The 27,569-nt window shown below is 41.5% G+C and overlaps 2 protein-coding genes across 3 annotated transcripts in view; both read right to left on the bottom strand.

Annotated features, from left to right (window-relative positions):
* The window catches only part of KIAA2026 (KIAA2026 ortholog), a 97,925-nt gene extending 79,924 nt beyond the window's left edge, over positions 1-18,001 (bottom strand). The window contains exons 1-2 of the mRNA XM_054727648.1: positions 17,932-18,001; positions 16,561-17,245 (exon numbers count right to left, since the gene is read on the bottom strand). Coding sequence (XP_054583623.1) covers positions 16,561-17,245; positions 17,932-18,001 — 755 coding nt within the window. The remainder of the gene's footprint in view (positions 1-16,560; positions 17,246-17,931) is intronic.
* Positions 18,002-19,928: 1,927 nt separating this feature from the next.
* Positions 19,929-24,488, bottom strand: RANBP6 (RAN binding protein 6). Of its 2 annotated transcripts, XM_008145001.3 has the most exons (2): positions 24,353-24,488; positions 23,167-23,237 (listed from the first exon to the last, which is right to left on the bottom strand). In XM_008145001.3, exons 1-2 carry the CDS (start codon positions 24,486-24,488, stop codon positions 23,167-23,169), a joined length of 207 nt encoding a protein of 68 aa, XP_008143223.1. The 2 variants fall into 2 exon arrangements, with proteins under 2 accessions (XP_008143221.1, XP_008143223.1); XM_008144999.3 differs by having other exon boundaries at positions 19,929-24,488.
* Between the last annotated feature and the right edge of the window lie 3,081 nt (positions 24,489-27,569).

Here is a 27,569-nt window from a genome sequence, read left to right as displayed (position 1 = left end):
AATAGCTGACAAGTAATGTAAGATCATACAAACAAGTTTAAATAGGTACAAGCGGATGGGAATAGGACCTAAGGTACTTAACTTCAGGCTTTTGATTTCGACCAAACTGCTAGAACCAACCACAAATTTATATGAAATACAAAGGACAAAACATGAAATACTATCAACAAAATCCAAGACTGTGGGAGACTAGACAAACAAACTTGTTTCTTCAACAAAATCACTGCAAGAAAGAAGGGGACAGGGGTATGATTAAAGAGAGAGAAGGAGAAAGGAAAGAAAGGGAAATCTATATTTGCTATTAAGAATTCTTTTTTGTTTGATTCGGCATTATAGCTACATTTTAAACAAGAGTCCTCATCTCTGAGTTACAATCTGAAGCATTTATAGAATAATCTGCTGTCAATGATTTGTTCAAAATGATATAGAAGTTAGGCATATAGAAGACATGGATGAGGCAGAACCAGCCATAAATAAATATTGTTTGGGACTGAGTAACATGCACGAGGGTTCGAACCTCCTATTTTGTTTATTCCCCTCCCCCTTAATATATATGTCTAGATCTCAGAGAGGAAAGGGAGATGGGGAGAGAGAAAGAAACATCAATAATAAGAATCATTAGCTGCCTCCTGCACGCTCCCACTGGGGATGGAGCCCACAACCCCGGCATGTGCCCCAGCATGTGCCCCGAACAGATATTGAATGGCAATCCCCTGGTTCATAGGTTGATGCTCAACCACTGAACCACACCAGCCAGGCCAGTTTTGCTTTTTTATGTGTTAGAAATTCTCTGATTAAAAGTTTTAAAACAATGTAAAAACTTATCTAAAAATAGTTTACTTTGTATAATATTCTATGACAAACTCATGACTTTCAATGTCCCGCCATTCTTTTTCTTTTTAATTGATTTGAGAGAGGAAGGAGGAGGGAGAGAGAAACATCAATATGAGAGATAAACATCAATGTTCCCATAAATACCCCAACAAGGGACTGAACCTGCAACTTGGGCATGTACCTTGATCGGGAATCGAACTGGCAACCTTTCAGTGCACAGGGCAATGCTCAACCAATACAGCCACACCAGCCAGGGCTCCATTCTTTTTCAGAGGAATAATTCAAACACCTGATATCATGTCTCCTTACCCTCCGCTCCCCACAACTTTCATTTTTTACCAGTTACTTCTTCAAGGTGTATTCCATGTAAAGACATGAGCATGAGTCTGCTTCTCTTTACTCCTGTCTTCCCTTCATTCCAACTATAACCCAAAATACAATGCTAATAAGGGTTGACAAGTGTAAAAGCAGTGCAAAAAAAAATTTTTTTTCAATGAAAGGAAAACTGTAAATTGTGAGGTGAAATTCAAACATGAAACAATGTTACTATATCCCGAAGCATCAGTCCTCAAACCTTATTGTGCATAAAAATCAATTCAGGAGAGAAGTAAGATGGCTGCTAAGTAAATGCCGGTACTCATCATCTCCAACAACCATATCAAAATTACAACTAAAATACAGGACAACCATCAAAATTCAGAACCATCTGAAAGTTGGCTGAATGGAAGTCCTATAACTAGAGAAGAAGAAAGCACACTGCGACTGATAGAAGGCGTGGAGGCTTGGAATGGGCTGGTCTGACACCCACATGTGGTATTTTTTTAATCAGGAGGGATATCTCCAAGGCCTCCTGTGAGGAGCTAGGGGTTTCAACCCCAAACCAGACCCCCAGCCCAGGGTTCCAGAGCTGGGAAGAGAAGTCCCTGTAACTTTGAGCTGTAAAAACTAGCGGGGATTGTGACTGCAGGAGACCCAGGTGTTCCTCTTTTTTTAAAATATATTTTATTGATTTTTTACAGAGAGGAAGGGAGAAGGATAGAGAGTTAGAAACATCGATCAACTGCCTCCTGCACACCCGCTACTGGGGATGTGCCTGCGACCAAGGTACATGCCCTTGACCGGAATTGAACTTGGGACCCTTCAGTCCACAGGCCGATGCTCTATCCACTGAGCCAAACCAGCTAGGGCCCAGGTGTTCCTCTTAAAGGAACAAGCCCAATACAAGTAGCAGCTATCTGCAGACCTCTCTGTGGAGGCCCCCAGAACCGTGCATCCAGTGGACAGCTTCATACCATACCATATTATAACTCTACACATCCACAAGTGACACGTGACGCATTTAAGGGGCAGACTCAGGGAGCACCAAAGAGCCCCACTGAAGCAAGTCCTGCTCCATGGGGGGGAAGGGGGACCTGCACAGCAACTCTTCCACTGTAGTAGCACCTGGTCCTCACAGCCAATTGACCTAGAGGTCAATTCCTCCCAGTGACACTGACAGCAATAAAGGCTCAACTACAAGACTGTGCACACAGCCCACACAGGGGCACACCTAGAGTGCCCAGCTCAGGTAACTGGGGAGACTGAGCCACTGGGCCCTAGAGGACACCTACTACACAAAGTCACTCTGCCAACTCCAGGAGACATGGCAGCTCTACTTAATACATAGAAACAAACACAGGGAAACAGACAAAAGGCAGAGACAAAGAAATATGTCACAAATGAAAGAAATGGAACCAAGCAAACTACTGGATACAGAGTTCAAAAGCATGGTTATAAGGTTACTCAAGGATCTTCATGAGAACTTCAAGGAACTTAGTGTGACTTTCAACAATCTTAGTGAGAATTTCAAAGACATGAAAAAGGACAAGTCAGAAATTAAGCACACACTAACTGAAATAAAGAATAATTTACAGAGATTCAACAGTAGAGTAGAGGATTCTGAGAATCAAATCAATGATTTGGAATATGAGGAAGCAAAAAACACCCAACCAGAAGAGGAAAAAGAATAAAAAATATGAAGATAGTATAAGGAGCCTCTGGGACAACTTCAAGCATACCAACATTCACATCATGGGGATGCCAGAAGGAGAAGAGAGAGCAAGATATTGAAAACCTATTTGAAGAAATAATGACTGAAAACTTCCCCTACCTGGTGAAAAAATAGACTTGCAAGTCCAGGAAGCACAGAGAATCCCAAACAAGAGGAATCCAAAGAGGCCCCACAAGACACATCACAATTAAAAGGCCAATGGTTAGCCCTGACTGGTTTGGCTCAGTGGCTAGACCGTCAGCCTGCGGACTGAAAGGTCTCAGGTTCGATTCCGGTCAAGGGCATGTACCTTGGTTGCGGGCACATCCCCAGTGGGAGGTGTGCAGGAGGCAGCTGATCGGTGTTTCTCTCTCATCGATGTTTCTAACTCTCTATTCCTCTCCCTTCCTATCTGTAAAAATTCAATAAAATATATATTTAAAAATAAATAAGTAAATTAAATAAAAGGCCAATGGTTAAAGACAAAGAGAGAATCTTAACCTTTTGCACTCAGATGTAGAGTGTGACTCGACACAGTTAGCATCGGTAGCAGCTCGTATGTCGAACCACACTTGACACGTAGTTTCACCGCGGGGGGTGAGGGGGGGAGATTTTTGTCTATTTTTCCAGTATCTTTTCTTGTTTTCGTTAGCATGAAAGGACAAGTAAAATGTAAATGCCATCTCAACTGATGCCACCACCTAAGCTTATCTTTTGCATAGGCAACAATCTTGAGTAGGAGGGTCCAAGGCATGAGTCGTTGCATCATGCCTTTTTGAGCTTGCATCATCTTCCCTTGGTAAAGAACCTTCCTTATCTTTTCGTCTCCTAGGTTTGTTTAGGTTTCTATTAGCATATCACAGATGCTGTCATGACACAGGGTTTAGTTGGATGATTGGTTTGCCCCCTAGCAGTCGCACGTTCTGAGCGAATTTCCCCTCCTCAGGATGGACAAGTTTTCCAAAGACAAAGAAAGCAGCGATGATGAATTTTACTTTGAAAATGAAGAAAAAAGTGAAAAATGTAATAGTGACGAAAGTGAGTTTTCCAAGGATGCGAGTGGAGATGATGAACAAATCGCTGGTCCTAGTGGAACTACAGAAAGGAAAAAGTCCCTTGCTTTGCCCAAAGATCTGGCTGAAAGTACTAACAGTAACAGTGACATTGAATTCATAAAGGCAAAACGAAGACGCACAATTGTTTATTCGAGTGAGAGTGATGGAGATATAGGTGATATCATTGAGAATTCGGGTATAAGACCCAGTGAAAGTTACGTTTCTAGGGGAAAACAGGAAAAAGAAAAGTGGACATCTACATCTGTGAATGACAAAGAGCCTAGCAGAATCCCTTTCTCCACTGGTCAGTTACATGTTGGACCTCAAGTTCCTTCTGGATGTGCCACACCAATAGACTTTTTTCAGTTGTTTTTTACTGAGACGTTGATAAAAAATATAACGGATGAGACAAATGAGTATGCTAGGCATAAAATTAGCCAGAAAGAACTATCCCAGCGATCCACTTGGAATAATTGGGAAGATGTGACGATAGAGGAAATGAAGGCTTTTCTTGGTGTAATACTAAATATGGGTGTATTGAATCACCCCAACTTGCAGAGTTATTGGTCCATGGATTTTGAATCTCATATACCATTTTTTTTTATCTGTTTTCAAAAGAGAAAGGTTCTTGCAAATATTTTGGATGTTACACTTGAAAAACGACCAAAAGTCAAGTAAAGATTTGAGAACAAGAACCGAGAAGGTAAAAAAAAAAAAAAAAAGAACCGAGAAGGTAAACTGCTTCTTGTCATACCTTGAAATGAAATTTAGGGAGAGATTCTGTCCTGGAAGAGAGATTGCTGTTGATGAGGCTGTTGTTGGTTTCAAGGGAAAGATACACTTCATCACATATAATCCTAAAAAGCCAACAAAATAGGGTATTCGTTTATATGTCCTCTCAGATTCAAAATGTGGTTACGTACATTCATTTGTCCCTTATTATGGAGGAATAACATCTGAAATGTTGGTGAGACCTGATCTCCCTTTCACTAGCAGAATAGTTTTAGAGCTTCATGAAAGACTGAAGAACTCAGTACCTGGTTCTTAAGGTTATCATTTCTTCACTGACAGGTATTACACTAGTGTCACTCTTGCAAAGGAATTGTTCAAGGAAAAAACACACTTGACAGGGACAATAATGCCCAAGAGGAAAGATAATCCACCTGTTATCAAATACCCAAAGCTAATGAAAGGAGAGATAGTGGCTTTCAGGGATGAAAATGTAATGCTTCTTGCGTGGAAAGACAAGAGGATAGTCACAATGCTCAGTACATGGGACACTTCAGAGACTAAGTCTGTGGAAAGGAGAGTGCGTGGTGGTGGAAAGGAAATAGTTCTCAAACCCAAGGTCGTGACCAACTATACAAAGTTTATGGGGGGTGTTGATATAGCTGATCACTACACAGGCACATACTGTTTTATGAGGAAGACTCTAAAATGGTGGCGTAAATTGTTTTTCTGGGGGCTTGAGGTCAGTGTTGTAAATACCTATATATTGTACAAAGAATGCCAAAAAAGAAAAAATGAAAAACCAATAACGCATGTGAAATTTATTAGGAAACTAGTACATGATCTTGTTGGAGAATTCAGAGATGGTACACTAACTTCCAGGGGTAGATTATTATCCACTAACTTAGAGCAACGTTTAGATGGAAAGCTCCATATAATCACACCTCACCCTAACAAAAAACACAAAGACTGTGTTGTTTGTTCTAACAGAAAAATCAAAGGAGGAAGAAGAGAGATGATTTATATTTGCGAAACATGTGAATGTAAACCAGGTCTTCATGTGGGTGAATGTTTCAAAAAATATCACACCATGAAAAATTATAGAGATTAAAATTACTCTTTGAATGTATCAATAATTTGAAATATAAAAAAATCCAAATAAATAAGTTTGTATGAAAAGAAACTCCAGTTTTTTATTCTACTGCCGTGCTTTGTAAAATCTGGGGTATTTAAAAAATTAAATCCCGAGTGGAATAAAGGAATCGAGAAAAAAGCAAGCGAGTGCAAAGGATTAAAAGCAGCAATAGAAAAGCAGTTAGTTACCTACAAGGGAGTGCCCATATGACTGTTAGCTGACTTCTCAACAGAAACTTTGCCAGTCAGAAGGGAGTGGCAAGAAATATTCAAAGTGATGAATAGCAAGGACTTACAACCAAGATTACTCTACCTAGCAAAGCTATCATTTAGAATTGAAGGTCAGATAAGGAGCTTCACAGACAAGAAAAAACTAAAGGAGTTCATCACTACCAAACCAGTATTACATGAAATGCTGAAGGGTATTCTTTAAGAAGAGGGAGATAAATATGAACAATAAAATGACAATAAATAGCCCTAGCCTGTTTGGCTCAATGGATAGAGCGTCGGCCTGTGGACTAAAGGGTTAGATTCTAGTCAGGGGCACATGCCCGGGTTGTGAGCTCGATCCCCAGTGGGGGGGCATGCAGGAGGCAGCCGATCAATGATTCTCTCTCATCACTGATGTTCTCTCTCTCTCTCTCTCTCCTTCTTCCTTCCTCTCTGAAATCATAACAATATATTTTTAAAAATAGCAATAAATACGTATCTATCAACAATTGAATCTATAAGTCAAAATAAACGAACAAGAAATCTAATGAACAAAATAAACTAGTGAATAAAATAGAATCAGAGGCATGTAAACATGGAACAGACTGACAAATCTCAGAAGGGAGGAGGGAAGGAGGGGGTGGAAAGAGATTAACCAAAGATCTTACATGTATATATGCATTACCTATGGCCACAGACAATAGGGTGGTGAAGAGAAATATTAGTAAAGTACTTACAAAATATAGCAAGAGGTTTAATCAAGCAGTTTTACCTTAAACTGGTTATTACAATTTGTATTCTCTCTTTTTATTTTTTAGTGGGATAGAAATGAATTCCCAGACATACATTTAAAGAAATATGCCCTAGCTGGTTTGGCTCAGTGGACAGAGCATCAGTCTGTGGACTGAAGGGTACCAGTTTCAATTCTGCTCAAGGGCACATGCCCAGGTTGTGGGCTCAATTCCCCAGTAGGGGGCATACAGGAGGCAGCCGATCAATGATTCCCTCTCATCATTGATGTTTCTATCTCTCTCTCCCTCTCCCTTCCTCTCAGAAATCAACAAAAACATATTTTTAAAAAAGAAATATAAAATCTGTCAGAAGAGTTATTTTTTTCTGAAGGTACTTTCAAATAAATAGCTGTACTCAAATGTTTTAAATATGAAAGTTTTGTGTGAGTTCTTAAGACTAGCTATTTCAAGTCCTTAAAACTGTACTTACAAAATCTGTACATTTTATATTTTCAACATTAAAATAAAATATTAGAAAAAATTAAAAAGAGTGAAAGGGAAAATTAAAAATCACCTACAGTTCCACTACTCAGTTACAACATTTAATATGAATGCATACTATCTTACAACTTTGGTGATACATATCTTTAACCCTATTTTACCAATACATAATTTATTCAAATTTGTAAATAGTAATCTCCTTTAAATAAAATCTTTACACCATAAAATATGCTTATTGTAGAAAATCTAGGACATACAGAAAAGTTAAAAGAAGAAAATGAAAAACAGCCAAAATCTTTCTACTTAGTTATAGCCACTACTAACACTTTGTTCGTCTGCCCAAGTATTTTTTCAGTGTATATACTTAATATACTGGCTTTTAAGCATGATTAATTCTGGATTATTCACAGGTCCCAGGTGGGAGATAATATACAAAAGGCTAGGTGATAAATAATACTACCACTGGGGTTCATTATTCATTCCCATTTTTTTTAAAAAAAACACCTCAATTAACTCAATATGTATTTTAAAGATTTATATCACTATGTAAGTTCCTTGGAAATGAAAACTGCTATTATTTGTCCTTAGAAATGAAAACTGCTATGATTTGTTCCGGGCACCTCTAAGTTCAGGGATATAGCCTACAGATGACTTGAAAGCTAAAATACAACTACTGAAAGGGATCCAATCTTCTCTCCAAAAACATGATTTTCTTTCCCCCTGCTCCAGTTTTTCTTAGAAATAAAAATGTAGTTACAAATTGATGTTAACAAGGGCACAAATACAATGAGAAACAGACTGGAAGGCAGAACACATTAGAATCTATTGGTGCATTTTTACTGTATGAAATCTAAATCAGTCTCAAATTAATATTTTCAAATGGAACAAAATTTCCTAAAATAATAAAGTCTATAAGTTTACTGTCCTATCTAATAAAAGAGTAATATGCAAATTGACCATCACTCCAACACACAAGATTGCTGCTCCCATGTGGTCAAAGATGGCTGCCCCCAGGTGGACACAAGATAGCCACCACAAGATGGCCAGCAGAGGAGGGCAGTTGGGAGGGAACAGGCCTGCAAGGGAGGGCAATTGGGGGCGATCAAGCCTGCAGGGGAGGGCAGTTAGGGGTGACCAGGCCAGAAGAGGAGGGAAGTTGGGGGCGATCGGGGCTGCAGGGAAGGGCAGTTGGGGGGGACCCAGGCCTGCAGGAGAGGGCAGTTAGGGGTGACCAGGCTGACAGGGGAGTGGTTAGGGGGTGATCAGACTGGCAGGCAGAAGCAGTTAGGGGCAATCAGGAAGGCAGGCAGGTGAGCAGTTGGGAGCCAGCAGTCCTGGACTGGAGAGGATACAGGCTGGGCTGAGGGACACCCCCGCCCATGCACGAATTTCATGCACCAGGCCTCTAGTATAAAATAATACCTTTTACTTATTCCAGAATAAGTTCTTTTCATTTTCATTAACTGTCTCTTCTTAATTAACCATTTCAGCTTTTAATATATATCATACACACTTTAATCATCTTCTTCTAAACTTTCATCTTTCCAGTAAATGTACTCAATCCTTATATAAAGTTCTGCCTTTAGGTCCCCTTTGTATTTTAACTAGATTCTGTCCTGGGAAATCTCATTCACTCACGTTTCTTCAACCATCACCTTTCTGCAGGTTAATTCCTAATCAAATATTCTCTAATCTTGCCCTACTCACTCCGCTGAGCTACATACGCAGCCTTCCAATAATTCTCAGCTGAGTATCTTCAAATAAATGCCGCCTCTCATATTCCCTCAGCATCATCATCACCATCACCTGGGCTTGAATTCATTTTGGACATCATCCTTTCCTTCACATCCCACATCCAATAGCTTGCCATTTAACCTGCTGAATATACCTCTTTCATATCCTCATCCACTTTTTTTCCTACTGCCTATTATCTTTTCATGGAATTAACTCAATAGCCTTCTAATTAGTTTCTTTTCTTCATTCTCTCTTCTTCCATTTCAGCTTTCAAACTCACAATACTAGTAAAATCATGTCACCCCTTAGCTAAAACCTATGATAGATCTATACTGCCTACATTCTAACTTCCTTAGCAAGCAATTAAGAATCTCTATAGCCCCAATCTACCTTATCTAGACTTATCTGCCACTACAGCTCCTCATTATCCTATACGCTAATCACTGATATAAACTATTCCTCTGGAATACTCTGTACTCTTCTGACTCCATACCTTCGATTGTTTCTGTTTATCTACCACCTTGAAATAAGAAATAATGTCATATTTATCATTGTATCTACAGGGCTTTACTTATCATATAATAGTTCAAGTAATTGTTTAATGAACTCCTCAACTTCACCTATCAATATTCTATCCACCCTCCAAAACTTTATCCTCTAGAAGAAAATCTAATGAAGTATTTTTCAATTCCAGCTCCTTCCTCCCTCCTTGCAGTTACAACTCCTTTGCACTCCCTTAATACTTTATAATAAAGCTCACCACAGTAGTCTTCAAAGTATGCAGCCTTGTAATATAGTTATTTCATGAGCTGAATGAACCAAGATGTACCATCGTGATTATGTTCTCTCAATTTGTAAGGGGGAAAAAACTAAGGTACTAAATACAACTTCTTCAATCAAGGGTTTCCTCCCGTAATTCTACAAAGCCTTTTGGGCTCCCTAGCAAAAAAATAAATAAATAAATAAAAATCATGATACAACCAAATATATCAATATGTCATGATAGTCTGTAAATAGTTGCATGACTGCCAGGTGTTCTGACAATGGAATAAGTTTGAGAATGAACAACAGTTTTAACATATTTTACTTTTTTTTTAAATGTAACTTTTTTATATATATATTTTATTGATTTCAGAGAGGAAGGGAGAGGGGAAGAGAGATAGAAACATCAATGATGAGAAAGAACCATTGACTGGGGGTTGAGCCCACAACCCAGGCATGTACCCTTGACCGGAATCGAACCTGGGACCTTTCAGTCCACAGGTCGATGCTCTATCCACTGAGCCAAACCAGCTAGGGCAACATATTTTACTTTTTATCATAACTGTGTATGTACCTCTTGGAGAGAAAAACTGCCCCCCAAGTACCCAGCAGGTACTCAATAAATGTCTTAATTAAAATCCCTCACTCTTTCATCACTGCACTTAAACATTTTCTGAATCTTCTCTAAATAATACAACTATTTTTTTAAGAATGGCAACTCTAGCCCTGGCCAGTGTGTGCAATGGTTAGAACATCGGCCCACGCACCTAAGGGTCATGGGTTCAATTCCTGGGTCAAGGGCATGTACCTGGGTTGTGAGTTCACTCCCCACCCTGGGTCGGGGCACTTGCCAGAGGCAACCAGTAGATGTGTTTCTCTTTTTCTCTCTCCCCCTCTCTCTTCCATTCTCTCTGAAAAGTAATGGAAAAAATTTCCTCAGGTGAGGATTAACAACAACAACAATAAAGAAAGGCAACTATTATAAATAGAACTACATGGAGTATCAAGCTCTAGCATTCTATAGTTCTGAACAAGAGGCAAATCCAGACTCTATTACCAAAAGGTCCCCAATTTTTAAAGACTTACATAAAAAGGATAGAATTACAGAATCCAATGGGGGAAAGAACAGTTAAAATTACTAATAAGAAAGAAGCATCTTGTTAAAATTCCCAATTAATTTCTAGGTTTTGATCTTAATGGAGAATAAGCAAGTCAGCAAATTTCAAATTTAACTCAGGAGAGGATTACAATCAGTCCACAAAATTCATTTGTGTTTCACTTATTACTCTTACTTGGAAATCTCTATTTAAAAATTTTTGAGGTTTCATGATGATGCTTTTGTACTCTCATTCCCAAGAAAAATATCCTATCAACTAAAAACCAATTATAAAAAATAACCTTTAGCTCTATATTAAGAAAGTCTTTTTACCCATGTACCATTTAACAGCAACTTAATTCAGAAATGAAAAACAATTTTAAGAAATATATATTATAGTCAAGCTTATTTTCACCAAAATATTATTTTAAATGGCCAAAATTAAAATTTTAGGTTCAGCTCTGTTGGGATCACTGATGATGCCTCTTCTTTAACCACAACCTTTTAAAACTAGGAAAAGCAATCTTCTGACTATATAGCAATATTCTTAAAGCTTTCAAAAACAACATGGTTTAAAATTTGCCAGAGTCAAAAATTCTTATTACTATTTGACAGTTTCTAAAGCTTTGTGCATAATTTCCTATCTATTAAGTATTCTCTATTCCTTTCCACTTATTCTCCCCATTTTTAATGTTAATTGATATTTCTTTCAGTTGCTTCAAATGAGTGAGATTCCCTCCTAAAACTATGACCTTCCTGAGAATAGATATGTTGTTTCTTGGTTCTAGTTATATTACAAACTAGAGGCCCAGTGCATAAAATTCATGCACGAGGGGCAGGGGGTGTCCATCAGCCCAGCCTGCACCCTCTCCAATCTGGGACCCCAGTAGGATTGGGCTTAAACGGGCAGTCGGACATCCCTCTCACAATCCAGAACTGCTGGCTCCCAACTGCTCGCCTGCCTGCCTTCCTGATTGCCCCTAACCGCTTCTGCCTGCCAGCCTGATCACCCCTTAACCACTCCCCTGCCAGCCTGATTGCTGCCTAACTGCTCCCCTGCCAGCCTGTTTGCCCCTAACTGCCCTCCCCTGAAGGCCTGGTCACCCCTAACTGCCCTCTTCTGCAGGCCTGGTCCCCCACAACTGCTCTCCCCTGCAGGCCTGGGTCCCGCCCAACTGCCCTTCCCTGCAGGTCTGGGTGCCCCCAACTTCCCTCCTCTGCCGGCCCAGTCAACCCTAACTGCCCTCCCCTGCAGGCTTGATCGCCCCCAACTGCCCTCCCTTGCAGGCCTGGTCCCTCCCAACTGCCCTCCCCTGCTGGCCTGATCGTCCACAACTGCCCTCCCTTGCAGGCCTGGTCCCTCCCAACTGCCCTCCCCTGCTGGCCATCTTGTGGTGGCCATCTTGTGTCCACATGGCGGCAGTCATCTTTGACCACATGGGGGTAACCATCTTATTAGTAGGAGTGATGGTCAATTTGCATACTATTCTTTTATTAGATAGCATATGCATAACATGTTGTTATATATTACCAACATATATTAACATATTATTATACTTATAAACTATAGACATAGTGCTATTAAAAACACCACAAAAAGCAAGCCAAGCCCTGGCCTGTTTTGCCTCGTGGTTAAAGTGTAGGACCCAGCACCAAAGGGTTGCTGGTTGAAGGGCAAGGTACCTCGGTTGCAGGCTCCATCCCTGGACCAATAGGGGCTTGTGCTGGAGGCAACCAATCAATGTCTCTCTCTCTCTCTCCCCCCCTCCCACTCCATCTGAAAGCAATGGAAATATATCCCTGGGTGAGGATTAAATAAATAAAATAAAAATTTTAAAAAGCAAGCCAAAAATTAAAAAGATAAAATAAAATCTATATATATAAAGGGCTAATATGCAAAGTGTGCCCTCGGGAGTTCGACCAGGAGACTGGGAGTTTGATCACTTGCTATGACATGCACTGACCACCAAGGGGCGGCACAGAATGAAGGAAGGCCCCAGCTGGCAGCCAGCAGCCAGCAGCTGGGGAAGGAAGGCCCCGGTCAGCAGCCAGAAGGCCCTGGCCAGCAGCTGGAAGGCCCCAATCGGCCCTGATCACTGGCCAGGCCTAGGGACCCTACCTGTGCACCAATTTCGTGCTCCTGGCCATTAGTTAGAATATAATGACCTTATAATATTTTCTTTCCTCACCCAAATCAATCACCCTGCATATCTCCTGGGTTGCAAACACTATCTGGAGACCATACTGTAGCCATATAGAAGTACCTATAGTTCCCAGAAACACTATACTGTTTCATGCCTTGCATTCACTGCAGTTCAGCATTCTGGAATGCTCATTTCAAATCCTCCAAAAAAAATCCCAGTAGCAATATTCAACTTCGAAAGTCGGTTCAAGTGTAAACTTCTATATGATGTCTTGTAAGTACTGTAGTCTCTTTCCCCTTTATTCTTCTTCCTCTCAACTGCCATCCCCAGGGTTCGTCCATTCCCTTCAGATTTATGTCTCCTTCCTCTTAAATTTCCCTGTACCTTGTTTATATGTCCGTTACAGAATCATTATCTTTTTTAAGTCTCTGTTTCCCTATTCAACTATAAACCATTTAAAAGCAGATTTGATCTCAGGGGCGTGAATGTCTTGCTCTGACAGATACTCTCATATACAATCAACCAATCTAGCCTAGCACTCTCATAGCACAAATGAAGCAATCAAAATTCAAGTTACATGAGTTCGAAGTACTAATGCCATTGGGTTTTTCTATAATAACTAGAGGCCCAGTGTACAAAATTCATGCACAGGTAGGGTCCCTAGGCCTGGCCAGCAATCAGGGCCGATCAGGGCCTTCCTTCCCCCGGCTGCCGGCCAGGGCCTTCCTTTGTTCCATGCCACCCCCTGGTGGTCTGCACACGTCATAGCGAGCGGTCAAACTCCCGGTCGGTTGAACTCCCGAGGGGACAATTTGCATATTAGCCCTTTATCATATAGGATATAGCATCCTTTTAACCTAACCTAACATAACTTGTCTTGTGCTCACTAAAGGACTCACTAGTACATAAAGCAGAGGTAAAGTTCTCCTTACTGTAAATTTGAAAATAAGAGCTTATTCAAAATCTAACAGAAGACAGGACAAAACTTAAATGAGCCCTGGCTGGGTAGCTCAGTTGGTTAGAGCAGTGGTTGGCAAACTCATTAGTCAACAGAGCCAAATATCAACAGTACTACAATTGAAATTTCTTTTGAGAGCCAAATTTTTTAAACTTAAACTTCTTCTAACAGCACTTCTTCAAAATAGACTCGCCCAGGCCGTGGTATTCTGTGGAAGAGCCACACTCAAGGGGCCAAAGAGCTGCATGTGGCTCGCGAGCTGCAGTTTGCCGACCACGGGGTTAGAGTGTTGTCCCGATATGCCAAAGTTGAGGGTTCAATCCACGGTCAGGAAACATATAAGAATCAACCAATGAATGCATAAATAACTGGAACAAAAATTGATGTTTCTCTCTCTCTTTACCTCTCTCTCTAAAAATCAATAAATAAAAATGTAAATAAAACACACAATAACCTTAAGTGATAATATCTAAATAGATACCATGTACCACTTATTTACAAATAAGGTATCTGGGTCATCTATTTGCTGAAAATCTTATTTATATGGACAGTCTATAGATCATTGCTCTGGAACATCTATACATCCTAAATGCATACTGAAGAGTTGCAACCTATGCTTTTTCTCGAAGTTGTGCCCACTCAAAGCATTTATTGAGTAGGCTAGTACATAAAAAGAAATGATTTCCTAGTATCAACAGGTGTGGTCTGGCAAACGTATTATTTACAAAACTTTTATCTGTTTAAGACCATCATATTACTTTTTGCTACTAAAATGCAAGAATTTTATCTCTTTTAGAATAATAATATCACATATATATTATGTTTACAAACAACAGAATGTTGTAAGTTTAAATTCTAAGTATGGATGCTATTAAATCATGTCAGAATGAGCATAAGCCACTGGGATTGATTCTAAGCATTTAGAAATTTACCTTTACATACCTTTATGTGAAAGAGAAATAGTCTCCCTTGCTCTTTTGTGGGACTTGAAAATTATTTACTATAAGCACAATGCTTTTGAAAATATCTGTAATTCATTCAAACCTATATGCTGCTTCTTAGCGCTTTCATACAGCCATTCTCTTGCCTCATTCTAAATTCTGTTTCTACATCTATAAAACTGTATACTTGGATTAGATTAAATCTATGGATCCTTCCACAGTCTAAAATCTTGTGACATCAACTTAAATTATATTTTATTACTTAAAAATAAAAACATATGTATGTATTGTTTTTCATGTCAGTCATAACTACAAAACACTGTGGAGTCAAGGGTAACAAATACACTACACACAAGAATAATGTCACTAAAAGAGTATTAAGAGTAATCTACAAAGCAAATCTGTGAATAATTGTTACCAAATAATTCTACTTTATAAAAGGATTCAAGAAGAATCCTACTGTTTTCAATGAAAAAAGTCACTGATGGTAGTGAAAACAGCATAAAGAAGCCAGTTGACAAATTAGATCACTTTAAAATTACAATTATAAATCAAGGACCAAAAAATTAACTACTACAGAAAAACACTAGTAGAATGCCCAGTTTCAGATATGAGGAAAATATTCATTTTATTCAACTACTACTACTATAATGATTAACGTTTATATTTGGCTCACTATGGGACCGGCACTGTTGACTTTACATGTAACTCATTTAATCCTACAGCAATTCCATGAGGTAGGTACTATTATTTTCCCCATATTACAGATGATGAAACTAAAGCCAAAAAGGTAAAGTGACTTGTTCAAGTTCACTTCAGCTAGTAAAGAGTCTAACTACCATTCAACTATTTTCAGCAACAGTCAATTATTTTTCTATTCCTAAAAAATTGCCACTTGAGAAAATTAATTTGGTTTGTATAAATTACATAATTATTAGAAATTAATGTTTATTTTAGTAGCCTCCATTATTTCCTCTTACTAAATTAAAATAACTGTAGTTATATGGGTGGAGTACACCAGCAGCACTGTGCCACCTGAACTTCCTATGATTTGTGGTAGAATAAACACAAATATCTAAACGTATTAACAATTTTGCGTTGATGCACCCACTATTATTGCAAAAGTTCAGTCTCCTCAGATGAAGCTGAGAGAAAAGATCAGGAGTACATCAGAGTAATCATTAACCATTTAATAACTCCATAAATCTCCGATGGCCGACCCGGGGTAGAAAACGATACTATTTTTTTAATGGTATGAAACGACCACCTTTATACATGAGCTAAAAAGATTTCCCTGACGATATTTCATCCTAAACATTTTTTTAAACTGCTATGCTAAAACAGTCTAAAGGATACGGATCCAACTTCCATCCCACTAAAACTTTTCCTCTGCCTCCCCCTATAATTCTTCCTAAGGGCACCATCTGACTTGACATCTACAAGCTTTACCCGCCCGTTGGGTCTGGCCTGGGCTTCCTTCTCAGCTTCTTCCCACCTGGGCGCTGGGTTCGTCCGCCCACCCCCGCCACACCACACCCCCGCGGGCCCCCGCGCCGAGCGGCCGCTCCTCCCAGGGCTCTCCAGCACCGACTCAGCACCTATCAGCGACGCCCCCCGGCCCGTGGCCCAGCCCCTCCTCGGACACGTGTGAGGGTGTGTTTGTGTCAGTCCGCCAGGCCCACCTGGGACGGCGCTCACTCACCGGGAGAGGAGCGCCAACTTCTGCTCCAGCATCATCTCCAGCTTCTGGCCCTGTCTGGAGATCCAATGGTCCACGCCGTGCAGGCGGTAGCACATTTCCAGCATCAACCTGAAGTCCGCCACGAACTCGGTGATGCCCCCGTACTGGCCGCTACTGAACTTCTCCTCCATCTTCAGCAGACACATGCCCTGCCCGGGATGCTGCGGGAGGGAGCGACTGCCCCGGCCCCCGCCGCGCGGCCCCTCGGCCGCCGCCGCCTCCTCCTCTCCGGCGGCAACGCCCCCCAAAGGCTGCAGGAAGGGGGCGGTGAGGCCGCGGTGCTTCTCCTGCAGGAACTCGCCCAGGATGCGGTAGCCCTGCTGCAGCTCGTAGCTCAACTCCTGCTCCTTGCAGCCACTACCCCCGACCATCGCCGCCTCCTCCGCTTCCTCCTCCTCCTCCTCCGGGCCGTCCGCGTCTTCCCGCGAGGAGGCACTCCTCCGTCGGGCCGGCCCTGAGGCCCGGGCCGCCGCTGCCACCTCCTCCTCGTCCTCTTCCTCAACTGCGGGTGGCGGCCTCTCCTCCTCCCGGGCCGGCTCCATCTCCCCCGGCGTCTTGGGCACGCTCACGCCCCCGGCAGGCCCAGGTTGGGCGATGTGGAGCGGCCGCTCGAGGCGCCGGGGGACGCGTGAGCGCGGGCCACCTCCTCAGCGCGCCGCCGCACCGCGCAGCCCCAGCCGCATCGGGCCTCGCTCTCCTCCGCAGCCGGCTCGGCTCCGAGCGCGCGGGGGTCTCGAGCTCGCCGCCAGCGGGGCGGGGTTACATGGCGCGCGGGGGATGGGGGAGAGAAGAGGAGAGCCTAGGTGCCCTCCTCTCCCCTCCCCCCCGGCGGCGGCGCGCGCGCGGCCCTCGCCGGCCTCACCCCTCCGCGCCCCGCCCGCTCTTCACCCGCCTGGCCCGGCCGGGCCGCCGCGGCCTCGGCGCCCCACCCCCTCCCGGGCCGGCGAGGGGACTGGGAGGGGGCGAGGACCAAGTGCGGGTCCTCTCGCCTCCCCGGAGGGGGCCGCAGCGCTGGGCCGCGGCGGCTCGGGCTCCTCCTCCTCCTCTCCCTCACACCCCTCCCGCCCCTCTCTACCTGCGGGGCACCCGGGCAAGGAGGAGGCGGCGCGCGGACCGAGCCGGACGACAACTGTCAGTTAGAAGCCCCGCTGGGCGGGTTGGGGCTGAGGGGGGGTGGTGAGGAGGGAAGGGGAGGGGCAGAGAGAAGAGGGAGGCACACAGGTCCCCACTCCACCCCCCCCCCACTGGGGCGAAGAAAGAGTCGCCGTCGCCATCCACGATGCGCATGCGTACTAAGACAGCCCCACCCCCCCTCGCGTCCCGCCCCGCTACGCGACAGCGGGGTCTTCGGCGTAGCAGCAGGTCCGGAGATCTGGTAGGTTGCGCGGACCAATGATGTCATCAGCTTGCGGAAGATTTTAAGGGCGGAGGGGCGAGGGAAGCAAGGCGCCTGCGCAGAGTGGCGGAAGGGCTTTTGAGAGCAAGAACTGCGGGGGGATCATTTCTTTTGCGATAGCCCCTTACTAGCCCTGAAAACTAAAATTATTCGAGAAGGAGCTTGCTAGGTAACTTTTGTTAATAGCAGATGAAAAGTAAGAAGACACAAAATGTAAATCCTATCCTACTTTTCAATTTACATTTTCTTTGCACACAGTTTCTTTCCCTTGGAACTGCCGGCTTTTAAATATAAAATTAGAATTTTGAAAAGTGTAAAAAGAGGCTTAATAACTGGACTAACTGAAACATATGTACACATGCAAGGGACAAGGAGATGATTTGCAGAACTCGGATTTCTAAAACTCTATCTCCAGTTCTTAACATCAATTCCTTTGAAACTAACCTCATGTTTTTCGTTAAAATGAAAAAACATATTTCCACATTTTTGATTCTTGATATCCGCTGAGAATAAAGGAGGGGAATGGGACCTCATTAAAAAATATATCCTCGGGACTAAAAAGTTTTCAGATATTTCAAGTAGAATCTGTATAGCATTAGTTAGCTATTAAGTAGTCATTAGCATGGCCTTGTAATCTCTACACATTATAAAATTACTGTTTAGATATCTTAAAAGTGGAATCATCCTTCACACTTGCTTAAAAATAAGTGGGCAGAAAGGAATTAATGGTCCCATAAAGCAGACATTACTGTTTTCCCATGTTCTGTTTGAAAGATGCACATAATACTTTCTATTTAGAATGAGAAATATACCTTCTTTAAAGTAAAAGTTATTTAACTAAATAAATGGTCAGATATTCTGACTCTTGAGATTGTTTCTCATTAATATGGACCTTAAAGACATTTGCAATTTATTAGGCACTTACAGCATTCTCTCCTCAAAGCCTATAGATGTACTTCAGCTCACAGGTACAGAGGCAGGAAACTATTTCAGCAACTGGCAACCAAAAAAGTGTCTGACTGGACATCCATCATTTCCCTTGACAAAGCCCAAAAATCTGGACCCACCCTACACCAGCAGATAACCCCCTTCCTCTTTAGCCACCAACCCTATTTCAGGATTCTCCAATATATTAGCTTGCATTTGTTGAACCCTGTACTAAACACTTTATATTCATTATCTCCTTTAATTCTCACAACAATCCTATCAGCTAGGTATTATGTCTATTTTACAGGTAAAGAAGCTGATGCTTAGGTTAAGAAAGTAGTTTGCCAAATTTTAAGTCTAGGTCTGTCATATTTCAAAATTCTCCAGGGGCCTAATTCCTAGTCAATCTGGCAGATTTTCCAATTGTGCATGCAAAAGAGTGTAGGAAATTGCAAGAAATGTTGATCAAGGGCTTCTTAATTAAGGAATATTAAGATAAAGAAGCATGGCTGAGTTGAAGGAACCTCAGCCATAAGTCATAGAGAAGCCAAGATGATTGTGATTAGGTCCTTGAACCTAAAATATGTATATATAAGAAATATGTTGGTTGTAGGTAAGTTAGAAAATATAGAAAATAAGTTTCAAGAAAAAAAAAAATTGTCATTTAATCTCATTACCCAGAGAAAACCTCTATTAATATTTTGTGGTGGGATTTTTTCTATTTACTTGTATATTTTTTAATTTATCTTAAATTAACTTAAAATTGTGACTATATTGTACTTAATGTCCTTTGCTTTTCCCCCTTAATTAATAAATAATTGTACTTAATGGACAGGAATTGCATACCTAAAATTTCACCTTCATATTTCTGACCACAATGGCCTAGATGGCCTGCTTATCTGAACTGGTAGGTGGAAAATCAGGGATATTCTCATGTAAAAGGCATTCTAAACCATAAAAACAAAACAAAACAAAAACACAGAAGTACAAACAACAGCAATAATAGCTACCATTTATTAAGCACTTACCAGTACTTGCTAAACAGTTTACATATACAGTACTCACAATAGTACCAGGAAATCATGATAGATGTATTTGTTTTTAAATTTTGGATCAATGATTTGTTGAGTAGAAAGCTTTTTTCTACCCTACAAAAGCTCAACATTAAAGACTGACATTCCAATTAATATAATTAACCCTACATTTCTAGTGTTGTTTTCTTATAATGCACATCTAATGATAAATGACTGGTCTCAAAGCTGTTTACATTTTCATGTCTAAAGATAATATTAATTTTGCTTTCCTTTCATTTTCACAATAGAATACTCTTTAGTGCTACTATAGAATCTATTAATAACTTCTTCAAAACAGAAATCTATTTAAGCCCCACTTTAAATTAGGTCTTCTTGTTGAGCTGCTTTGGAGGGGAAAAATAGCATACATACACAATACAATATTCTGCTCAAATACATAACATTGAATGACTCCCACAAACATTATTTCCATTTGTCAAACTGTTATTACAGTATGTTACATGCTACCAATGTTAGATGTCAGGACACCCTTTTCAGTAAACATGGTTTTTAGAGCCCTAGATAACTTAACAGAGACCAGTCTGGCTAAGAAAATTCTAAAGTTCTCATAACTCTCAGGTGGAAGTAGAATGTGGATGTTTCATCCAGTTCTGAGGAAGGCATTGTGAAAAAGTTCATATATATTAGAGAGAAAATTCCCCACATCCACTGCAATATCTCAAAACTCCCAATTTCCGCATCTTCCTATTACCATGAAAACCAGGAATATTATCAAGGAGGAATGAGCCTGCCACTATATTCTTCACCCGTAATTACAAAGATGTTTGTCCTGGAAGTTCTCCGATCCTAACTTTGTGAGCTCTTAGCATCCTGTGATAGGCAGTATGACATCCTGACACCAAGTATAATGCTTGCTCAGCATCAATAATTCAGACAAATAGCAACAATTTATATACTTCACATCAACTAGGGGAAGGAGAATAAACATTCTAAGACTGGAAGCACAGGTCATCACCAAGATCTATGGTTATGAGATAAAACATGCAAGGTGAAGAGAAGGTTATAACACTGGCTAATCCTGGAGAAACATGGGGAAGGAATACAAACTGCTTAGCAGGGAAAAAACAGTTCTCTCAATTACAATGGAATCCATTCACAACACTTATTTGGAGTTCCTTTTACGGTAGATGATATTCAAGTGGTATTAAAGTGCTTCAAGCAAAATTCAGCAATTCCTGTAAGGCTTCCTGATGCTCGTCATCAAGTTGGGATATACATTCCAACCATAATTCTTCAGAAGTCTGTACCTCGCGCACAACATTAGCTAGGCGTTTGGCACAAGGATCTTCATAGTTAATAGTCTCATTAATTTTTCCTTCTGCAATTATATTGATTATTTTGGGAAGATTGGAATTATTTGGACCGAGTACAGCTGGGTGGTTACTTTCAATTAAGTCACAGAGAAAACTCAAAGTCTGAATAGCTTCCTCTTTATCCTCATGCAGTGGAAGCCATGACAACCAGTGTGGAAGAACTTCATCTACATTTACACAGTTAGGCTTAAACCTCAAAATCTTACCTACTGCTGAGATACAGTTCTCTGTAGCAATGACATTTTTTTTGGTTTTAGAATTTGCACACTTAATAATTTTTACCAGCAGTGGAACAGCTTCTGAACATAAAGAATGATAATCATCTCCACCAAACTGTGCCATAACACCCAGGCCATAAGCAGCAGCTTGCCTGACTTCAGGGTTATTATCTCGCATATTTAATAGCATTGGCCACCGAAAATATTCTACATATTTAAATGAGGTTGGACTACAGTGCTCTATAATATCATCAAATATACACAATCCCCACTGTCTATCTGGCCATGGCCTACTAGAACAAATTAGATTTACAATTAATGGAAGCAGCTGTTCAAACCATGGTAAAATCTTTTCTTTGTAAGTACTAAATAATGAGTGCAAAATATCTGATACTTTGGTCAAAATGTAAACATCACATTCATCCTCATCTTGCAAGGACATTTCAACCTGTTGGTCATAGTTTTCTTCCTGTCTTTTAACCTGTCTCAATTCTTGGTTTTTAAAGTGCCCTTCAAGTTTTGCTTTCAATATTTCTCCCAGTTCTTCTAAGTGTTCATCATTAAGGCAGCCATCTCCCATTACTTCAATGGACTTTGCAAAAGAACTCATTATTTCTGAGAGTACATCTGTATCAGGTTCAGTCCCAATAGCCTTGATTAAGGGATCACATATGAATTGCCACATCTGTGCAAGATACTCTGGGCCACGAATTCTTGCACATTCCAGGAGAAATGGCATGGACTCGGCTGCTGCCACTCGAACATTGTCATGGAAATAAAATTTCAGTAAAGGAACCATCAGCTTTACAATTTGTTCTGTATATTCCACAAGTCCTTCCCTTAATTCCTTAGCATAGTAAACCAACATCTGGCAAGCAGTTGCTTTTGCTTCAAGTCCTGAGGTTTTAATTCCAAAACTCTGCTGATCTCCAAGATTTACAAATTGCCAGCCATCATCATCACTCATATTCTCCACATCTTGTGTATCTAAGAGAGCAACATCAGGTTTAGCTGAAGCAGTCTTAATAAGAGGCTCAATAACCAGTGGAAGGTACTGTTGAAAATCACTTCCAAGAATTTTACACATTCTAGCCCATGCTGAAACTATATAAGAGGTCTGAGGGTCATCGTCTTCCATATTATTTAAATCTGATTGTGTCTTCAATAATAGCTGCATCACATTTGATGCATCTTGCATAAATTTTTCCTTCCCAACAGCAAGACCAACATGGCTAATGCATTCAATAGTTTTTCCTTTCAGAAGCTTGAGTTCCTTTTGAACAGCAAGCTCAACAATTTGCTTTAGAGATGGCATAAATATATCATAATATGGAACAAACTTTTCTTCTATTGTATCTGCAACTGAGGCAATAGTTGTCACAAGCTGTTCCAAAGCCAACTTAGTTCCATTCCGAATCAACTCTTGAAGTTTAATCACCAAGATGGAATGTAGGTTTCTCACCATACTATCCAAATATATAACTAGCAATGATTTGGGGCAGTCTTCAATAAAAATAACAAGCGCAGAAGCTGCATGGGATTGCACACGCTGATTACCTTGATTTTCCATGGTACGCAACAGAGCTGCAATCACTGTTTCATGGAATTTCTTTTGGAAATTAGGTGCAAAATCTGTAGCCATCTGTCCAAGCGTAGTACAGGCTGCAGCCCTTACCCGTGGATGAGGATCCTGAAGAAAAAGCAAAACAGAGTTAACCATTTCATCTAGAATTGGTTCCATTTGTTGATGGCATCCTTCTCCAATGGCAGATAAGGCCATTAATCCAGCATGTCGGTATTTCCAGTCAGGGCTCTGAAGCATCTGCATGATATGCTCCTTAGTGATTGGTAAAACAAGTTTTCCACCGAGCCCACAGGCCAGTCTGTCTAGTGCACTCTCAGCAGCAACTGCATTGCTGTCAAAATCATCTTCTTCCATTTCATCGGCATTTACCCAGTCCTCATCATCTTGTAGATCAACCATCATTCCTAATATATGAGGAATTGCCTGTGCAATAATACTTGTATATTTTTTCAACATGGGGGTTGCAGTTTCAGACAAGGTCACTATTACTTCAAGGGCCAGCTGGCGTTGCAGATTACTAAGTCTAGAGTCTCCACATAACTTTAGACTCAGCTGCAGAGTATCTTCTAAATAAGGACCCAAGTATTTAGGTACAGTATCTGCAATCTCCACAAGGGATTCTAGCACGGAATCGTCATCCTGGTAGCAAGAGTCATTCACGGCCTGTAAGATCCCAGGAAGCAAGTCTGCAAAGTCCTTGAAAAGGGCGATATTATTCTCATTGGCAAGGACAAACGTAGCCGCGGCTCTGGCGGATAGCGTCCTGATGGCTGGATGTTCTTGATCTTGAATACACTGGTCCAACAACCGTTTGATGATATCCAGATCATGCCGCTCCTGGTTCCCAAAGATCCCCGGGAAGTGCCAGAAGACGTGAAGCGCAACTTCCCACAGAACCACGTTTTTGGAGTAGATGGAGTCAATGAGGAACTTCAGACCTTCCGGCCAGTGGTTCGTGCCCTCCTCATCTATCAAATTCCTGGCCAGCACGGCAAAGATATCACAGAGCTTTTTCCTCATACTGGCGTGCGTCTCTAACTTCACGGCCAGGATCAGCTCGATCTTGACGTCCCTCTGCACGTCCGAAGGCAAATTCGGATAGACTTCTTCAAACCCGGAGGACAGGAGCCGTCGCAGCAGTGCGGCAGCCATTTGTCTCACCTCGTACCCTGCTCTCCGGTTCCGGACGGCGTCTAGGAGGCACGTGGTCTTCCACAGGCCGGGGATGCTCTCGTACATCTCCTCGGCCTGCCTCCGCACCATGCAGCTCGGATTGACCAGGTTCTTCAGAAGCTGGTAAAACTCTGGCTTCCCCGACGCGGCCGCCGGTGCCCCTGCCGCCCCGGCCGCCGCCATCGCGCTCTGTCAAAGCCGCCGCGACCCGGCGGGAAGGAGGGGGGGGGGGGTCTGCGGCTCCCGCCGTGACGCAAGCGGGGCGCCGGCGGGGATGGGCGGGGCCGCTCCGCCCGCGGCCGCGGGTCCTCCGGCGGAGCTGGGGGAGGTGGGCAGCCGGTGGCAGCTGGGGGAGGGGTATCCCTTTCTGTGTCATCCAGCCAGATAAAAGTGCACCTGCAGATGGGGGGTGGGGGGTGGGGGGTGGGGGGGAAAGAAAGAAAAGTATGTCATTGATTGTATTAGAATGGGATTATGGGTGATTCTCTCCCCCCCCCCCCGCCCTTCTTTATTTCTAAACTGTCTCTACAGTTACCCTCTAAGTTTAAAACAAGAAATACACCTTGAAAACCGGCTACGTGAAAGAAGCCGACCCCAAAAGGCCGCATATTGTAGGGTGTCATTTATATGAGAGGTCTTGGCTGGGCAGGGCTACACAGATGAGTGATGGCCAGAGGGTGGAGAATGGAGGATGACAGCTGTCAGGTATGGGGTTTCTTTTCGGGTGATGAAGATCTGACGAAAATTGAATGTGGTGATGGTTGCACACCTCTGTGATTATGCTAAAAATCACTGAGTTGTACAGTTCAGAATGGTGAGTTGTGTGGTATCTGAATACTAGTAATACCTCAATAAAGTTGTTTATCAAGTAAGTGCAATAAGAGGTAAAAAGAATTATTACCACCCCACTACCACACCTAATGCAGTAGAGCCGTGGTGCTCAAACTCGGCTATGTATCAGAATCATTTGGTCTATGGACTATAAGAAAGAATGAAAAAGACAAAGCATGGTGTGGAAAGTGACCTGGACCAGTAATCAGAAGACTTGAATCCTGGTCTTATCTCTAAATTAATTTTGTACCCTTTGTCATGTCACTTAAGGTTTTCCTTGCAACGTTGTTTAAAACTGTAAAATGCTTTTAAAGTTTTCCTTTTAATAGGAAGCTGCTAAGATTACTCCAAAAACAAAACAAAACAAAACAAAACAAAAAAAACAACACCAAATGCCTCTGAGGCTAAATATCATTTCTTTAACTCAGGCAGGTGTGTCACTCAAAAACAATTATTCCTCTAAAATGACTGGATCTTACCTTTGTATTATTATTACTTTATCATTCTGTCATTTTGACCTTAGTTTGCAAGATTGGTAGGATAAGTATAATACAATATAATTTTAGGTGAGAAATGAAACTCAGGGAGGTTAAGGGATTTGTCTAAGATGACACAGCTGAGTGTAAAATTCTCTTCTTCAGAAAGCAACGCTAATGCTCTTTCTCCATATCACTTGCCCATGATTATTCTTGGTTTTGCAACATGATCAGAGGTCTTCACCTATTGCAAAGTAGGTCTTAAACTTCTCCAAGTGGGCTTAATTTTAATATTGTAAAATGCTATTGTACATACCCACAAAGTTAGAAAATGGCAAAATTTAGGAGGAACCATAATCTGTAAACAGTGTTTCTCATTCTGTGGACTGAAAACCAACTATGGCAGAATAACTTGAGATAATTATTTTTAAATATAGGTATTATGTCCCAAACTCTGAACCACTGAATCAGAATTTCTGGGTCATAGATAAAGAACAGGCAGGCAGTACTGGTGGTTAGGGTCGGGTTGGGGGAGTGGAGGGATTGACCAAAAAAGAAAAAAGAAAAAGAATTCATGGAGAGAACAACATTGTGGTGACTGTAATGGGGTGGGGGTAGTGGAAGAGGGTATAGGGGGATAAATGGTGATGGAAAAAAATAAAATAAAGAAAATTTAAAAAACATTTAAAAAGAATTTCTGGGGAATGCAACCCCAGAGTATTCAATTTTAACCAACAACGTGGATTTTCATATAAATACCAAAATTTGAGAACCATTGGCAGCTTTGGTTCTGATTCCAAAATCTTAACTACAGTTCTGCATCTTTCTCCAGACTCACTGGTTTTCTTACTGTTCCTTGAAAAAGTCTAACTGCAGGGCCTTTGCATTTGCTGATTCAGGAAACGTTAATAAGTATATGTAAAGGGAAAGGCTTCTCTTAACACTATGTCTATTAGCACATTAAAGATATTAGAAACTAGCCCTAGTTGGTTTGGCTCAGTGGACAGAGCCTTCGCCTGCACACTGCAGGGTCTTGGGTTCGATTTCGGTCAAGGGCATATGCCTGGGTTGGGGGCTTGATCCCCAATAAGGAGCGTGCAGAAGGCAACCAATCAATGATTCTCTCTCATTATTGATGTTTCTATCTCTCCCTCTCCCTTCCTCTCTGAAATCAATAAAAATATATTGAAAAAAGATACTAAAAACTATAAAGAGATGCCACCACAGACCCAGCACAGTGTTTTACATTTTATTTCTTATTTCTTTATTTATTTTAACCTGAGAACATGTCTTCATTGATTTAAGACGGGGAGCTGGGAACGAGGGGGAGAGGGAGAGAAAGAGAGAGAGATCGGTTGCCTGCAATACTTTCCTGACTGGGATGAACCCTGGACCCTTCTGGTGCCCCGGACGACGCTCCAACCAACTGAGCCACACTGGCCAGGACGATCAAAGTCTGACATTTCAAGGGTTAATGAGGAAGTGTTACAACAGAGAAATCAGTTATATTTTTGGTGGTAGTATAAATAAATTGGTATAAACAGTTTGAAAAAATGTTTGGGTAATGCTCGGTTCAGATTATTCAATAACTAATTAACCGCATAGGGTTGTGGAGGAAGTTAATCTACTTTGGGTGTGGAGGAAATCAAGTAAAAGGAGGTGATATCAGGGCTGACTTTTGAAGAATGAATCTTCATTAACTATTTGAAGAAAGAGAAGAAGGTTGTTCTAAATAGAAGAAACATCTTTGCTCAAATATAGCCAGTTCTGCCCATTTTTAATACCGCTAGAGCATTGGGTATGGGACTTGAGATGGCCTGGGGATGACACAGGAGGCAGGAAGGAGAAAGATGGTTAAACAGAGGGAAGGTCATGAAGGGTATTATATTCCATGTTAAGAAATTTTTTCTAAAAGTAACAAGGAGCTTTTTAAGGATTTTAATCAAGGGCTGTGAAA

Source organism: Eptesicus fuscus, chromosome 15 (genome assembly GCF_027574615.1).
Source record: "Eptesicus fuscus isolate TK198812 chromosome 15, DD_ASM_mEF_20220401, whole genome shotgun sequence".
In the NCBI taxonomy this organism is placed as follows: Eukaryota; Metazoa; Chordata; class Mammalia; order Chiroptera; family Vespertilionidae; genus Eptesicus; species Eptesicus fuscus.
Note: the sequence above shows the minus strand (reverse complement) of the source record. Positions and strands in the feature narration are given on the sequence as shown.

What these genes read in the sequence shown, in the direction of transcription:
- RANBP6 (XM_008144999.3), bottom strand. Translation starts at nt 24,488, where the DNA reads ATGGCGGCGGCCGGGGCGGCAGGGGCACCGGCGGCCGCGTCGGGGAAG.